We start from the raw sequence: 16554 nt of genomic DNA on the forward strand, positions 1-16554 counted from the left end.
ATACAAGAGTCATTATCTTTGTGTGTGTGTGTGTGTGTGTTTGGTTTTTCGAGACAGGGTTTCTCTGTATAGCCCTGGCTGTCCTGGAACTCACTCTGTAGACCAGGCTGGCCTCGAACTCAAGAGATTCCCCTGGTTCTGCCTCCCGAGTGCTGGCGTGGGTCACTACTGCTGGCATCATTCTCATTCAAACCACCATACCAGCACATGGACAGAATGCAAACTGTAAGCAGCCCTCAAGCCCACTGTGCATGTCTCAGGTCAGCCTTCTTCTCCCCAAATAGGCCCATCTGTACCAGGCTGTACCCCTAGATGCCCTGGTTGATTTCACTTGACCCTATGCTAAGTAATTCATGCCATGTATGCTCTTTGGAGTGACTGTCATATGTTCAGCATGTTGATTGACTCACATAGTGGTCTGTGGTTGGAACTGGGTCTCCATCATCACTGTCCATAGTCCATTCTCTGAGTACATTGACCTTAGTCCTTCAGTCACCCACATTGCTGGTGGATACATGGACTGCCATCAGTTATAGTGACCCAATTGTTTCTAGTCACCATGTGCACCTTGTTCACCCTTGATGAGGACCTGGGCGTGATACTAGGCCATGGACCATCTCTAGTTTACTCCCTCAGAAACTGGGGAGGACTCAAGGCTTAGCCAGTACCAGCTGTTAAGGGTGTCAAAACTTTTCTGGCTCTCTGACTCTTTCTCTCTCAGTCCTTCACCATGAGTGTGGTGTGTGGGTGGGTGGCTTTTTCCTTTTTCTTTTTCTTTGTCGTTATTAGTTTGAAAGGTGAAGGGGAATAATGGCCACATAAACTAGGGAGCACTACTCCTGAGCTGCACTCCAGAGCACTGAGAGCTTTTAAGGAGATTCAGGATTGGGTCTTTGGGAGCCAAACTGTGGGAGTAGAGTCCCAAGGGGAGGCAACTCACCTGTTCTTCTGGCTAGCTTGGCCTATACTTGAACAGAGGATGCCCACCTGAGTTAGGGGCCCAAGTTTGGTCATTTTTTTATGGTTCTATAATTTCTACTTTTTTTTTCTTCTGAGACAGGGTTTCTCTGTGTAGACCTGGCTGTCCTAGAACTCACTCTGTAGACCAGGCTGGCCTCGAACTCAGAAATCCACCTGCCTCTGCCTCTTGAGTGCTGGGATTAAAGGCTGCACCACCACACCCGGCTACTACTTCTTTTTTTGAAGATTTAATTAATTAATTAATCAATTAATTAATGTGAGTACACTGTAGCTGTACAGATGGTTGTGAGCCTTCATGTGGTTGTTGGGAATTGAATTTTTAGGACCTCTGCTCGCTCTGGTCAACCCACCTCACTCCAGTCAACCGCACTTGCTCAGTCCCTGTTTGCTCTGGCCCAAAGATTTATTTATTATACATAAATACACTGTAGTCGACTTCAGACACACCAGAAGAGGGTGTGAGATCTCATTATGAGTGGTTGTAAGCCACCATGTGGTTGCTGGGATTTGAACTTGGGACCTTCAGAAGAGCGTCAATGCTCTTACCTGCTGAGCCATCTTGCCAGCCCTAATTTCTACTTCTTATAGAAATATGCTATCACCATTAAGATGTTTCTAGTTTGGGGCTGGGAAGCCAAATCAGTGGGTAAAGTGCTTGCTTGCTGTTCGAGCCCGAGGACCTTAGTTGGGATTCCCAACATTGACAGTGGGAGTGGTTATCATAGGGTAGGTAGCTGTGTATGTTTGTAACCCCAACCCTAGGACAGTGTGGGAGCAGGGACAGCTGAAACAGGGAGCTCCCTATTTACTGAGAGTCCCAGTTTCAAAAAGTAAGGTGGAGGGACTAGAGAGATGGCTTGGCAAGTAAGAGCTTTTGGTTCTCTTACAGAAGCCTGGGGTTCAATTCCTAGTACTTAAATGCTTGTTTACAACTCTGTATCTTTAGTTCCAGGATATCTGGCACCCTCTTCTGACCTCTGTTGGCACTGCATGCACATGGTACACTTATGTGCATGCAGACAAAACATTCATACACATAAAATAAAAATAAATAATTTTTAAAAATTAATTTATGTGCATTGGTGTATTGCCTGCATGTTTGTCTATATGAGGGTGTCAGGTACCCTAGAACTGGAGTTACAGACAGCTGTGAGCTGCCATGTGGGTGCTGGGAATTTCACCCAAGTCCTCTGGAAGAGCATCTAGTGCTTTTAACCACTGAGCCATCTCTCTAGCCCCAAAGAAATTCAGACAAGCAAACAAAAAGTGGGCTGTGAAGGTAGTTCCTAGATAAAGGCACTTGCCACCAAGCCTGAAGACCTGAGTTCCATCCCTGGGGCCCACATGATGGAAGAAGAAAACCAGCTTGAATAGGTTGTCCTCTGACCTCCACATATGTAATGTTATACATGTGCTGCTGCCTCCCCTGCAGAAAACACATAAATGCAATAAACAGTTGTTTAAAGGAGGAGATTTATAGACATGGCCACCTACTGCCAACCTCTGACTTTCCCATATACAGATATAGGTCCCGTGAAAACACATGCACATGTACACACACACACACACACACACGTTTCTGGGTATTGCTAAATGCCTTAGAGTTTCCTATTTCATCAGTAGTGTTTTGTGTAAGAGGTCTGTCTCTTGGAGCCATGTGGGTCTTGCTCAGGCCATTCCTGCTTCTGTGTATGACATTGGAATATTCACTGTTGGCATCATGGGAACCCTAAGATGAACCTTGTCTCCTTCCTGCAGCAGAGACTGTTTAGCTAGTGTCCAGCTTTCTGGTTATCTCAGCCACTCTGTAAGTGATGACAACATCCATGCTGAGCTAGTTCATGTGTCCCCACAGCTTTTCTCCTTGGTTCCCTCCTGTACTGGCTGGTTTTGTGTGTCACCTTGACACAAGCTGGAGTTATCACAGAGAAAGGAGCCTCCCTTGAGGAAATGCCTCCATGAGATCCAGCTGTGGGGCATTTTCTCAATTAGTGATCAAGAGGGGAGGGCCCAGCCCATCATGGGTGATGCCATCCTTGGGCTGCTAGTATTGGGTTCTATAGGAAAGCAAGCTGAGCAAGCCAGGGGAAGCAAGCCAGTAAGCAGCACCCTCCATAGCCTCTGCATCAGCTCCTGCCTCCAGGTTCCTGCCCTGTGCAATTTTCAGTCCTAACTTCCTTTGGTGATGAACGGCAATGTGGATATGTTGCCTTTCCTCCCCAACTTGCTTCTTGGTCATGATGTTTGTGCAGGAGTAGAAACCCTGATTAAGACATCTTTCCTCTCTGACTTTCTTCTCATGGCCTCTTCTATTGAGCTAGCTTTCTTTCCTTGAGTTTAGTAAAGGTTCAGCGATGGCCTCTGTTGATTGAGCCACCATGTAGGTGCTTAGAACCTGGGTCCTCTGCAAGAGCACCAAATGCTCTTAACTACTGAGCCATCTCTCCAGCCCCTTACTGACATTTTCTCATGGTGACCAGTGACTTTTCTTACCTTTCTTATAGTTTTTATTATCACTAAGAGCTGAGCATTTAAATTTGATTTTTTTCCAGGCCTTTGCAGGTCTCATGCCCATATACATACAGACACTCAGTCTCTAGTCATCCCTACAATCATACAGACATATCCCTAGTCATACAGACAATCCCTAGTCATGCTGGATCCTAGGTTATTCCTGACCTCATGAGGCATGTAGGAAAGCTAGAGGTCAGGTGGGATGGGAGATGGTACCCTAGTTAGATTTATCTAAGTTGGCTTTTTAAAAGAGCAACCCATGTCTCAAGGAGAAAGAGAGGGGGAGAGGGAGAAGGAGAGGGAGAGAGAGAGAGAGAGAGAGAGAGAGAGAGAGAGAAATCACTCATTCTGGACTTGTGAGTTGAAGAGATTGTTGTATCTCAGTCTCCTGTCTTGGGTTGTACTAGTTGTTTTGTTTTTGTAATGAGTATGGAAAAGGTCCCACTTTAACTGCCTTTTCTTACTGAAATACTTCTGCCCTGTCCTGTGTAAATTCATAAGCATATTGCTCTGCATCTCTGTGTTTTCTGCTGTGTTCCACCAATCTTTTGTGCAGAATACGATCTTGTCTGTTAGTGGACAGGCCTCAGAGAAGCACGTGACACAGCCAGACCTGTGTGGCCTTTGTCCTAGCCACTCAGGCCCCATCTTTTGTGCCTTTTCTTAAGTATCTCTTCACATTCCTTCTTGAAATCTGTTCTGTGTTTTAGGACCCATCCCTGTTGGATGGCCGGGTGGCATTTCTTCATGTTCCTGCAGGCACCTTAGTGTCAAAACAGGGAGATCAGGTAAGTTAAGAACCTCAATCCTAAAGGTCATAGGCGCTGCCTATCCCTGCAGCTCAGTCTTGGGTGGAGTGTGGGTGGGGACACAGTGGTTGGAAGTTGTCCTAGTGCTACATTGCTGGGCCTCTGGGCACTCACTGTCTTAGTCTCAGGGCAGCCCAGGGTTTAGGTGCTAGGCTTCTCCATGGTTGTGCCCGATACCCTGGTACCTTTTTCTGGAATCCAAGGGGTTCGGGTGGGAAGATTTGCAATGAGTTCCATAATAGATACAAAGAAGTTGGAATTTGGCCCTGCATGTTTTTGTGGATTTTGGATCAAAATATGTGACTCTTAACGCGTAGCTCTGTAGAGCTTCAAAGGGATGGGCCGCCTCCTTGTTTCTGTGGGGAAATGGGCTGACATTTATGTAGAGCAGTTGAAGGGTGTATGAGCAGGGCACGGGTGTGTGTCTAAGATTGAGAAAGGAAATTCCCTGTAATTGATTAAAAAAAAAAAAGCATAGGTAGTAAATAATAAAGCTACAGGACTGTTACAATGCTTTGAGTGGAGACTTGTCTGCGGCTGGGTTACGTACAACCTAGAGTAGGCAAAGAAGCAGCTGCCTGTACCAGTGTGACTGTGGGGCTCAGGAAACTTCCCTGGGCTCCAGGTCCATGGAGCATTCGGGGCTGCTGTCACATACATTGTACTGAAGGTAGCCTTCTCTGCTTTTCTCAGGATGTCAATATTTTGTTTGTGGTCTCGGGGATGCTGCATGTGTACCAGCAAAAGATTGACAGCTTGGAGGATACTTGCCTGTTCCTCACACATCCCGGGGAGATGGTGGGTCAGCTGGCGGTGCTCACTGGAGAACCCCTAATGTTCACCATCAGAGCCAACCGAGACTGCAGCTTTTTGTCCATCTCGAAGGCCCACTTCTATGAGTGAGTCTCCTCATTCCCTTCTCTGTGCTCCTCTCTGTTCTGCTCCCCTGTCTCCTGGGTCCTCTGTCCCTGAGGGGTCTCAGGGACAGGCCTGCTGCTGGCATGCCCTGGCTCTTTAGCTAGGTAGCTCCATACACTGGTTGGTACCCATACACAGGTTTAGTCATGCCTGCAGAGAGCCTCCATATGGCCTGTGATATCTGACATTGGCTATTTTCTCTGTTACTATATGGCGAGAACACAAGTCACGTCTCATTGTCAGTACATTTTGTGGCCACACATATGGGAGGATAGAGCTGGAATTAGGGTCTGGCTCATTGCTTAGAAGCCTGTTCATAGTAGACTAGGTCTGGCAGGAAAGGCACAATGGTAGCTATGGAGTGACCTCCTCACTCTCCTTCCTTAATGCAGTATACGTATATGTGTGTGTGTTGTTGTTTGTTTGTTTGTTTGTTTGTTTGTTTGTTTGTTTTTAGAGATAGGCTTTCTCTTTGTAGCCCTTATTATCCTGGAATTCATTCTGTAGACCAGGCTGGCCTCAAACTCACAGAGATCCACCTGCATCTGCCTCCTGAGTGCTGGGATTAAAGGCGTGTGCCACCACGGCTCAGTATAGGTTGTTCTATAGAACTGGAAACTTGAATCTACCTATCCACCACATATGTCCTTCACTTCGAGTGATGTCCTTCTCAGCTTGTCAGAGAGGCCACAAGCTGTACCTTCTGCTGGCCAGTGACTTTTCTTACCTTTCTTATAGTTTTTATTATCACTAAGAGCTGTGCATTTAAATTTGATTTTTTTCCAGGCCTTTGCAGGTCTCATGCCCATATACATACAGACACTCAGTCTCTGCAAGCTCCTGTGTGCTCTGACAATCCCTAGTCATGCTGGATCCTAGGTTATTCCTGACCTCATGAGGCATGTAGGAAAGCTAGAGGTCAGGTGGGATGGGAGATGGTACCCTAGTTAGATTTATCTAAGTTGGCTTTTTAAAAGAGCAGCCCATGTCTCAAGGAGAGAGGGGGGGGAGGGAGAGAGAGAAAGAGAGAGAGAGAGAGAGAGAGAGAGAGAGAGAGAGAGAGAGAGAAATCACTCATTCTGGACTTGAACTTGTGAGTTGAAGAGATTGTTGTATCTCAGTCTCCTGTCTTGGGTTGTACTAGTTGTTTTGTTTTTGTAATGAGTATGGAAAAGGTCCCACTTTAACTGCCTTTTCTTACTGAAATACTTCTGCCCTGTCCTGTGTAAATTCATAAGCATATTGCTCTGCATCTCTGTGTTTTCTGCTGTGTTCCACCAATCTTTTGTGCAGAATACGATCTTGTCTGTTAGTGGACAGGCCTCAGAGAACATGTGACACAGCCAGACCCGTGACCTGGGAGTCCCAGAGTGTAAGATTAAAATTTGTCTTAATTTGTTCCTTGCTTTGGGGAGGAGGGTTGTCCAACAAGGTCTACAATTTTTCTGAGTTTAGTTGAGCAACCTCCCCTCACATTCATCTGTGCTAGCCAGTATCCACCTTTGTATCCACATTGCTAAAAGGCCTCTTCTGCATCCATGCTTGATGTCTGCTGTGACCTTGTAGCTCTCCTGCCTGAAAGTTGGGTAGATGCTCAGATAGAGGAGGTCAGGACCCAAAGGTCACAGAAGCATACAGCTTAAAAATCCTTTCAACCAAGGTGCTTTCAAAACAATAGTAGGGGCCAGGGAAGCGAAGACCTCCTCCAGAGGTAGCCTCCCTCTCCTAGAATTTGCCTGAATGCCTCTGGCCTGGTTCCCTGATGCTGTGCCCTTTGATATTTTCAGTATGCTGAGGGTGAGAACCTCATTTCACAGATGGCAGGCATATCAAAGAGGTAGAACTGTGCCTTGGCCCCTCTACCACCATGGGTCCCCAGGATGAAGTTGAATTTGCCTTCCTCTTGAGCTGCATGGATCTTCTCAGAGATACAGAGCATGCTCTCAGTCTGTTGTCCCCAGCCCCTGTCCTGTCCACCTGTACCAAGGCAAAGCTCAAGAAGGCTCATCAGGAGGGTGGACAGGAATCACCTCGTTGTAATGGTTGCCAGGACCCCATAGCCTTGCTATTTTCTCTTCGCTCCTCTGACCTTGTCACAGCCTGCTTCTCCCTGGCCCATGCATATGCGTTTGTCTGTGCTCCTACAAGTCTATGTAGGATGGCTCTTCTTCGTGCTCAGTACATGTCCTTATCCACATGTCTGAGTGCGCTTATATGTTACTGTCTGTGTATCTATGTTCGAGTTTCTCCTCATGTCCTTATTCATGTTTCTCTGTGAGCCTTTGTGTCTATATCTGTCTATATATCCTTGTCTATGTCCACATCTGTATGTATGCACATATATGGATATCCTTGCTTATATATATATACGTTTGTTAATTTTTTTTATTTATGTGACCTTGTTTGTGTGTTTTTATCTGTGTGTGCATGTATTGCATGTCCTTGCCCATATGTATCTCTATGTGTCCTATTCTCTGGGTATACATGCCTTTGAATGTCCTTGTCTGCATGCATGTGGTTGTATGTGCATAAAGGTATTTCTTACTTTATAGATATGATCCAGCAAATGTCATGGGGACTCTTATCCAATCTTGGGGATAAAATTATATCATTGGCCTCTCTGAAGCTGACATCATCTCGTATCTGCCTTACTGTCCTGGGGTGGTGAAGGCGCACTAGATGACAGGAACATTATCTAATGCATGTGGCAATGCTTCGTTTCCCTATTTCTAATAGACTGGCAGTTCCATCTCCTGTTACTGGGCCTAGGCCTGTAGTCCTTATGCCTTGATTCTTTCCTGTCCAGTGCATATAAATAATCCATGAGCTATATGTATCTACGGGGTTCTGGCCCCCAGCCCTGGAGCCACCATGATATCCTTACTGTGCCCTGCCTTCCATAGTTGGTTCACACAATCACCAGAGAGGTGACAATATTCTCGGTCAGAACCCTCAGCATTCTACACCCACCCAGGTAGATTCCATGCATCCAGGTTCAAAGCCCCTGTGCATATACACAGATACAAACGACCCTTCCCGCACTGCACAACTCATTGTACTGCCTGTTACACTCATGAGTCTACACCCCTGCTCCCCAAACCTGGAACTTAGGGGTGTCCTGTGATCAAGGGGCCTTCATGAAGTGGACAGTCATGTGGGTGGTCTTCTGTCCCCCAAATCCATTTTTCCTGTGCAGCTGAGAGCAGATGGCTGCCTAGGCAGCAGCTTGTCTCAGCCCTCAGTGTCTTCTTCCTTCAAAGTAAACAATCAAGAGTCCTGTGGTAGGTGAGGTGGAAAGTTCTGCTGCTCTCCTATGTTACAACTCTTCTTGTGAGGAATAGATCTAGTAAGGATGGATGAAAGGTGGGAGGTGAGAGGAGGCCTCATGGCAATGAAAATGACTTCAGATTACATGACAGGATCATGAGGAAACGGCCGGATGTTGTCCTGGGCGTGGCACACACAGTTGTGAAGAGGATGTCATCCTTTGTACGGCAGATTGATTTTGCTCTAGACTGGATGGAAGTAGAGGCTGGACGTGCCATATACAGGTGAGACTCACAGATGTATAGTGTACAGAGAAAGCCACAGGTAGACAGTATATAAAGGCCCAAAGGTGTACAGTGTACAGATGCCTGAGGAGTGTCCATCACTGCTCGTCCCTGCTGATGGATAGTGTGGTATTGCTAGTACACCAGACCCACACCTGCAAAGGTTGTACAGTGAAGAGGGTGAGTTCCTTATCCACTCCCCACTCCTGGTACTCATGGAAACATTGTTTGACATCATCCTGGGTTCTGTGCATGTATACACAGGCACAAACACACTTGTAGCAGACAGCTTTGCATGTGCATACACATGGACCACATCATCCTATCAGAAGATCCGAGAGCCGTCTGAAGTGGGTTTTCTTTCTTTCTTTCTTTCTTTCTTTCTTTCTTTCTTTCTTTCTTCTTTTTTATTAGGTATTTTTTTTATTTACATTTCTAATGTTATCCCCCTTCCTGGTTTCCCCTCTGAAAATCCCCTATACCCTCCCTGAAGTGGCTTTTCTAAGGAACTACTGTGGTAATTGTTCTCAGGTCTTTTCCTCTGACCCTATCTGGGATGCCTTGCTGGCCTTACCTCTGCTCAGGTCACAGAGAAACCTGGGTTATAGCTGTCAATGCTGGTGCATGCATTTAATCCCAGCACTTGGGAGGCAGGGGCAGGCAGATTTCTGAATTCGAGGCCAACCTGGTCTACAAAGTGAGTTCCAGGACAGCCAGGGCTATACAGAGAAACCCGGTCTCAAAAACCAAAAACAAACAAACAAAATAATAATAATAATAATAATAATAATAATAAGAAGAAGAAGAAGAAGAAGAAGAAGCTAAGGAAAAGTTAAAATACTTATTTGAAGTAGTAGTAAACCCATATGTGCAAGCACAAATATTCTAAAGTAAGAAGTAAATTGCACTTTATATTATTTATTTATTTATTTATTTACTTACTTACTTATTTGAGACAGGGCCTCACTACGCTTGCCTAGTCAAGAATCCACTGTGAGGCCAGGCTGGCCTCTGACTTGGAGAGATTCACCTGCCTCTATCTTCCAAGTACAGGAATTAGAGTGTGTATCACCACACCTGCCCGGCACAGTAACTGCTTTGCCAACCAAAGCATCCCTGAGAAGTCTACACTATTCACTGGTTACATCCTGGGGTGTGGTCAGCTGTCATGGAGCTGGTCCTGTGAGCAAAATAGGCTGCTGAGCTGTCCTTTGTGTCTCTGCAGGCAAGGAGACAAGTCTGACTGCACATACATCGTTCTCAGTGGCAGGCTGCGTTCTGTCATCCGAAAAGATGATGGGAAAAAACGCCTGGCAGGGGAATATGGCCGAGGAGACCTTGTTGGTGTGGTAGGTGCCAGATACCCTCTTTGCCTTCCATGACACTCTGGAACTTGCCTGTCTAGTTATCTGAAGAGGAGGAGAAAGCCTGAGTGACTGCAGGAGCCTAGCTTTCCCCCACCTCTCCCTTCTGGCTCTACCTTTGTCTGGGGCCCCATCTTAGCCTTCTGGGCAAGCCACAATTCTGGTCCCTGGTTTCTAGCTGCTTATTTGCACCCAGGCAGTGCTGAAGCCCTGGTGGATAGTATCCAAAGAACTTGATTGAAGGTAACTAGCAGCTTCCCCTAGCTTCCCCATGCTGCCTGCGTAGGCGGCTTCCTCTGTCCTGATCTGTTAGTGACCAGCTCCAGGACGTCTCAGTGTTGGGCTTGTAGAGCTGGATGAGGACAGAAAGTTCCAGTCTGCACCTCTGGCTTCAGCTGGTTGGTCGGTTGGTTGGTTAGTTGGTTGGTTTTTTCCCTTGAGACAGAGTCTTACCTAACCCAGGTGGGCTTACAACTCACCAATAGACTTGAGCTGGCCTTGTACTTATGCTGATCCTTTTGCATCAGCTTCCTAAAAAACAGTAAACCTGTATGCATTAGAACAGCAACTGTATATCTGTATCTATCTGGATGGATGGATAGATAGATAGATAATGTTTGTTGGGTTTTTTGATTTGTTTTGTTTTATTTTGTTTGTTTTTTGTTTTTTAATGTGTATGACTGTTAACTACAGGTATGTCTGCATGCTCAGAGATGCCAAAAGAGGGCATCAGAAGTTACAGTCGGGGCACATTCTTTTAGTCCCAACACTCTGAAGGCTGAGGCAGGTGCATCTCTGTGACTTCTAGGTCAGCCTAGACTATAAAGAAAAAAAAGAAAGAAAGAAAAGAAGACATCAGATCCTTTGGAACTTGAGTTATAGATAACTCTATAGATAAGTGTGAGCCATTTTGCGGGTACTGGGAATTGAACTTTGTTCCTTTGGAAGGGCAGCCAAAACTCTTGTTTTGTTTGTCTGCTTGCTTTTAGACTTTGTGGGGAGGGATTGGTGGGGTGGTTTTTTGTTTTTGTTTTGAGGTTCCAAGGGTTTCTCTGTGTATCCCTGGATATCCTGATTCTCACTCTATAGACCAGGCTGGCCTTGAACTCACAGAGATCAGCCTGCCTCTGCTTCCTGAGTGCTAGGATTAAAGGTGTGTGCTACCATTGTCTGGCTTGTTCGTTTTTTTAAGCCATGGTCTCACTGTCTATCTTTGGCTGTCCTGGAACTCCTGCTGCGTCCAGTGCTCCTCACCATGGAGGTGTCTGTCTAGCCCAAGCTCAAGTCTTTTTAAAAAATAACTGTAGTTTACAAGCAAACAAACATTACCTAAAAGACTGTATTCTTTACTTTGCCACCCCCTAAAATCTGGGTGGTTCTTGTAACCCCACCACATCCCATCCTGCTCAGTCTGCCACCATATCCCCCCACCCCCTACACCCTGCTTCTTCTTTGAGAAAGGGTCGTGAGAAGGTCGTGTGCATCCCCCCCCACCCCCCAGTTAAGTTTCTAGTGCTGTAGTAAATCACCCTGATCAAAGGCAACCTGTGGAGGAAAGGGATTCTTTCGATTAGGCTTCTAGGCAGCAGTCCATCACTGAGGACAGCTGGAGCAGGCACTGCAGCAGAGGCGCGGAGAAGCACTGCATACTGACTGATCCTCATGGCTTGCTCAGCCTGCTTTCCTACCCAGGACCACGTTCTGCTGCTTTTAAAGAAGTCTTGAATTTTAGGCAGTTTAAAGTCTTTTTGCTGTCTGATAACAGGGTCGTAGCCTTCTGATGTTGCCAAGTGTGTGAGCTAATGGCTGCTTTCCTCCTGCTCCAGCCTCTGTCCCAGGGTTGCTCCCATCATGCTTCTCCTGAGCTCTGCTTCACAGTGGGTCTTCCATGTCACTTTGGGAGTCCCTGGCCTTAGGGTAGCTATGCTGTGTGCAGCTTGTGAATCCAGTCACCAGCTCTTACTTGGAAGTTTGCGTAGCTGGCCAGATGCTGAAGTAGGTGCCTCCATGCTCCAGGCTCCTTTAGGCTCTGAGGGACCTATCTGAGGGAGCCCCTCGTGGATGGTGTGCCTTCTTTAGAGGCATTTGTATCTGAAGGAGTGTTCCATCCCCTGAGAGCCCCTTGCCTGTGTCTGAGAACTATCAGGGTTGCTAGGGGTATCTGTGGCTTCTAGAGCATCCCAGGGGTTTGGACAGCAGACACATGTGAGAGCCCACCAGCTTCGTGCAGAGCAAAGGCTTGCTTAGGTCATTTTGTTCCTTTTCTTGCTTTCTAATCACACAGCTCCTACAGGCTGCTCTTCTGGCTACTTCTATGTCAGATTGACACAAGCTAGAATCATTTTAGAAGAGGGAACCTTAGTTGAGAAAATTCCCCCACCAGATTGTGGGCATTTTCTTGGTTAATGACTGGTGTTAGAGGGTCCAATTCTCTGTGGGTAGTTTAAGAAAGCCAAGCAGAGCAAGTCAGTAAATAACATCTCTCCATGGCCTCTGCTTTAGCTCTTCCTCCAGAGTCTTGTCATGTTTGAGTTCCTGTCTGAATTCCCTCAGTGATGGACTGTGACCTAGAAGTATAAGATGAAGTAAGCTCAAGGTACTTTTGGCCTTTGTGATTTATCACATCAGTAGAGACTCTAAGACAGCTTGTATTCACCTGACCTGCACATGCCTTGGCTGGACTCCAGGCATCCTCAGCCTGGCCCTCCTGGCCCTTGGCTGGTCTTTGAGACCCCTGGATTTGTCTCTTCTTCCTTAGGTGGAGACGCTGACCCACCAGGCCAGAGCAACCACAGTGCATGCTGTCCGGGACTCAGAACTGGCTAAGCTGCCAGCAGGAGCTCTGACGTCTATCAAGCGCAGGTACCCACAGGTGAGGCTGCTACACAGGTGCACAGGTGAGGTGGGGCTGCTGCACAGGTGAGGTGAGGCTGCTGCACAGGTGAGGTGAGGCTGCTGCACAGGTGAGGTGAAACTTCTAGCTGCACTTCTGGCCCGTGTGAGAATTTAGTCAAGTAGACAAAGACACACACTGGAATAGGTAGGTGGAAGGTTGTGAAAGCGGCACATGAGTCGTACTCTCAGACGGGGACTCTTTTACCACTATTGTATGACTATTTCTGAGGACACATGAGCAGAAACCAGACTTACCTCAAATACAGAACTGGTAACAACAGAGGAATTAAGGACACTGCCAAAGTGCTACTTGATAAGCCAGTGATTTCTGTTGGGGCTCCTCTCATGAATATGGCGAGGGGCTACTTACAGGTACAGAAACGACTCAAAGATGCATGCATCATGGAGGCCTACCGAAGCCTGGGTTACAGCTCACAGATCTGGGAACCTGGAGCAACTGCACAGCCTGCAGGAAGCTCAACAGGTTACACAGATTTTCCAGACAGAGCAAATGATCTGAGCTTCTTTCAGGCTGCTTTGCTGGTCTGAGGGTGTCTGTCAGCAGCCTTTACCGCTCATATGCACTTATGTAAAGAAGAGACCTGGTATATGTGGTAGGTTAGGGATGCCCTGAAGCCTTTACATAGTTTATTGCCAGAGCTAGAGGAGCGTCCTGCAGAATAGAGGAAACCTGCTTTAGAATATCCTGTCTTACAGGGCTTCCTTCTGCGATGGAAGGCTTTCTGTAGGAGGAAATGGCTACACTACACCTACTGCTTAGGACAGTAACTTGAAGAGAGCTTTAGTAGCAGCCAGGATTGGGAGAGGAGGGGTACTGAGGTACTGAGCTGTCTTTTCTGGTTGTCCTCCCTGCCTGTGAACGACAAGGCTATCAGAGAGAGAAGGGACTGCCCTATACTCTGGACTAAAACCCTCTCAGCATTCTGCTCTCAGTCTTTTCCGAGACAGGGTTTCTCTGTGTAGCCCTGGCTGTCCTAGAACTCACTTTGTAGACCAGGCTGGCCTCGAACTCAGAAATCCGCCTGCCTCTGCCTCCCAAGTGCTTGGATTAAAGGCGTGCGCCACCACTGCCCGGCTGGTTTGTTTTTAGATGTGCCAATTTTACTTGTTTTTCTGTGGTCCTAGAGATTAAGCTCAGGGCCTGGCATGTACCGTGTAAGCGCCACACCATTAAGCTGCATCCCCAGCGCTTTTCCGTTTGTATTTTGAGACAGGGTGTTGCTAAGTTCCCAGGCTGCCCTCAAAATTCCTTGTAACTCAGTCTCCCACTGCTGGTATGAAAAGTGTGGTTCCTGCTTGGCTGATTATAGGTGTGTGTGTGTGTGTGTGTGTGTGTGTGTGTGTGTGTGTGTGTGTTTTGGCTCTTGGCCTCTAGAGAAACATTCAGATGCTTATAGTAGAATTCTCTGAGTGGTCCCAAGGGGCTGTTTATGAACTAGGACTGTTGAGGTGGGTGACAGTTTCCTTGTCTGACTTACTTTTAGACTTCTCTGCTCAGACTAGTTTTTGTTTTATATCTGAAAATCTGGACAGTTTCATTTAGATCTAATGTGGGCTCTGACCCTACCACCTTAGGCCAAATAAGCAGCCCTAACTTAGCTAGCTAGAGTGGCCCTGGTGTCACCTAACTGACATAAAACACAGCAGGTGTCCCTATCTGAGATGAACTGTCCTCTCAGGTGGCTGTCAGGCTGTCTTTGCCATGCCTAGGGTTATACATGGGACGGCCTCTTAGGTCATTTGCTACCCGGAGTGTGAGGCTCAGGGCCACAGAGTGTGTGCTCTACATCTTTTGTGTTTCCACACTGTACATCCCCCCCCCATTCCCAACCAAACACATTATTCTGCTCTCCCCCAGGCAAGCTCCTTTTCCCTGGTGACTTAAATTTCTTTTCCTTTTGTTGTAATAAAAGTGTTTTCTTTTGCTCTCAGCCTCACATTCCGGTCTGTCATAGGGAAATCACAGTGACAGGAGCTATAGGAAGCATTTGTCACATTATATTCATAATCAAGAGCAGGGAGCAACAAATGCACACATGGTGTGGCTCATCTCCCTTTTCCACTTACAGAACCCAGGTCCAGTCCACAACTGAGATGGGTCTTTTCACACTTAGTGTGATCACGACAATCCCCGTAGGCGTGTCTAGGGGCCCATGTCTCAGATTATGTCTGTGTTTGCCATGTTGGCCATACAGTTTCATCTGGAAACCGGGAGATCGTATGGGCCCTGGTCATCTGCAGCCCGTGTTTATTTCCAGTCACTGACAGGTTTGAAAAGCAAACCCAGCGTGCTGTTTAATGCTATATGACATTTCCCAGTCCCAGCATTTCACCGTTTAAACGTGTGCTTTAGGATTCTCCTCCTCCCTTCTTCCCCAAGGTTGTAACGCGACTGATTCATCTCTTGGGCGAGAAGATCTTAGGCAGTCTCCAGCAGGGATCTGCAACAGGTGAGTCCCAGCTCTGTCTTGGAGCTCTTCCTCAGTCCCACGAATGCACTGCCCCACCCTTCCCCTTGCAGAGCATTGTGGGATACTGTGCTGCATGATTCCTGAGAACATCTGGGAAAGTCTCACCAAGCACAACTCTGATTAAGGAGGGCTTAGATTTTTAACAGTGTCAGCGTATTTTGCCAAGCTATGTCTCAACACAGGCAGCACAGCAGAGAGCTGTGACCTATATCTACCTTGTGTTTAGAAAGAGGAAACAGGATGAGGCCTCTGGAAGAGTGGTACAGTCAGGGCTGCTGTTGTCTGTCACATGCCGCATTTGAAAAAAACGGGAAGAGAACTGTGGGTATCAGGGACTAACACTCTACCCCAGCTTGTATGCTTTCCTCTAGCTCTAAGATGTCCATAATTTGGGAGCCACTGGTCACTCTGTGTTCCAGCACTGCCTTCTTTCCCTGAATCCCACAGATATGAGAGCTCTGATATTGCTCTTACTGTTCTGTGCGCACTTTGCCTATGGCTGTCTCTTCCCTGCCTGGGATACTGGTTTATACTTGTCCGTGCCTGTGGTCCTCCCGACCTGTTCTGCTTATCTTTTGTCTCTTCCACTAGTTCTCAAGGCTAGCTCTTTTGTGGCCTGTCCCTCTGCATATTTACATCTGAGACTGGTGTACTGACCTGAGTGTTTGCTGAAAGGACAGATTCACAGGTGAACATGCTGTTTAACTCTTTACTCTCAGTACACCTGGTCATTTGGGTCTTAACTGATGTATAGATTTTTTTTTTTTTGGTAAAGATTTATTTATTATATAAACAGCATACTGCCTGCATGTACAACTGCATGCCAGAAGAGGGCATCAGATCTTATTATAGATGGTCATGAGCCACCATGTGGTTGCTGGGAACTGAATTCCAGACCTCTGCAAGAGCAGCAAGTGCCCTTAACCTCTGAGCCATCTTTCCAGCCCTACATCTGCACAGCCCTTGAGATGTGCTTTAAGCCATCACTTCTACATGCCTTAGAACCAAAGATTTGCTTTTAAGAACCCGA

General features: G+C 46.8%; 1 protein-coding gene across 19 annotated transcripts in view; it reads left to right on the forward strand.

The window, feature by feature from the left end:
* Positions 1-16554, forward strand: part of Pnpla7 (patatin-like phospholipase domain containing 7) — a 78083-nt gene that overhangs the window by 30519 nt on the left and 31010 nt on the right. For all 19 annotated transcript variants that reach the window (XR_001782552.2, XR_001782553.2, XM_006498017.4 and 16 more), the window contains 6 exons: positions 4206-4283; positions 4998-5203; positions 8642-8773; positions 9999-10122; positions 12896-13009; positions 15434-15503. Coding sequence is in view for 17 of the 19 variants with exons in the window: in XM_006498017.4 (XP_006498080.1) it covers positions 4206-4283; positions 4998-5203; positions 8642-8773; positions 9999-10122; positions 12896-13009; positions 15434-15503 (724 nt within the window). In the remaining 2 variants the exon portion in view is untranslated. The remainder of the gene's footprint in view (positions 1-4205; positions 4284-4997; positions 5204-8641; positions 8774-9998; positions 10123-12895; positions 13010-15433; positions 15504-16554) is intronic.

The sequence above is a fragment of the Mus musculus genome, chromosome 2, assembly GCF_000001635.26.
Source record: "Mus musculus strain C57BL/6J chromosome 2, GRCm38.p6 C57BL/6J".
NCBI lineage: Eukaryota > Metazoa > Chordata > Mammalia > Rodentia > Muridae > Mus > Mus musculus.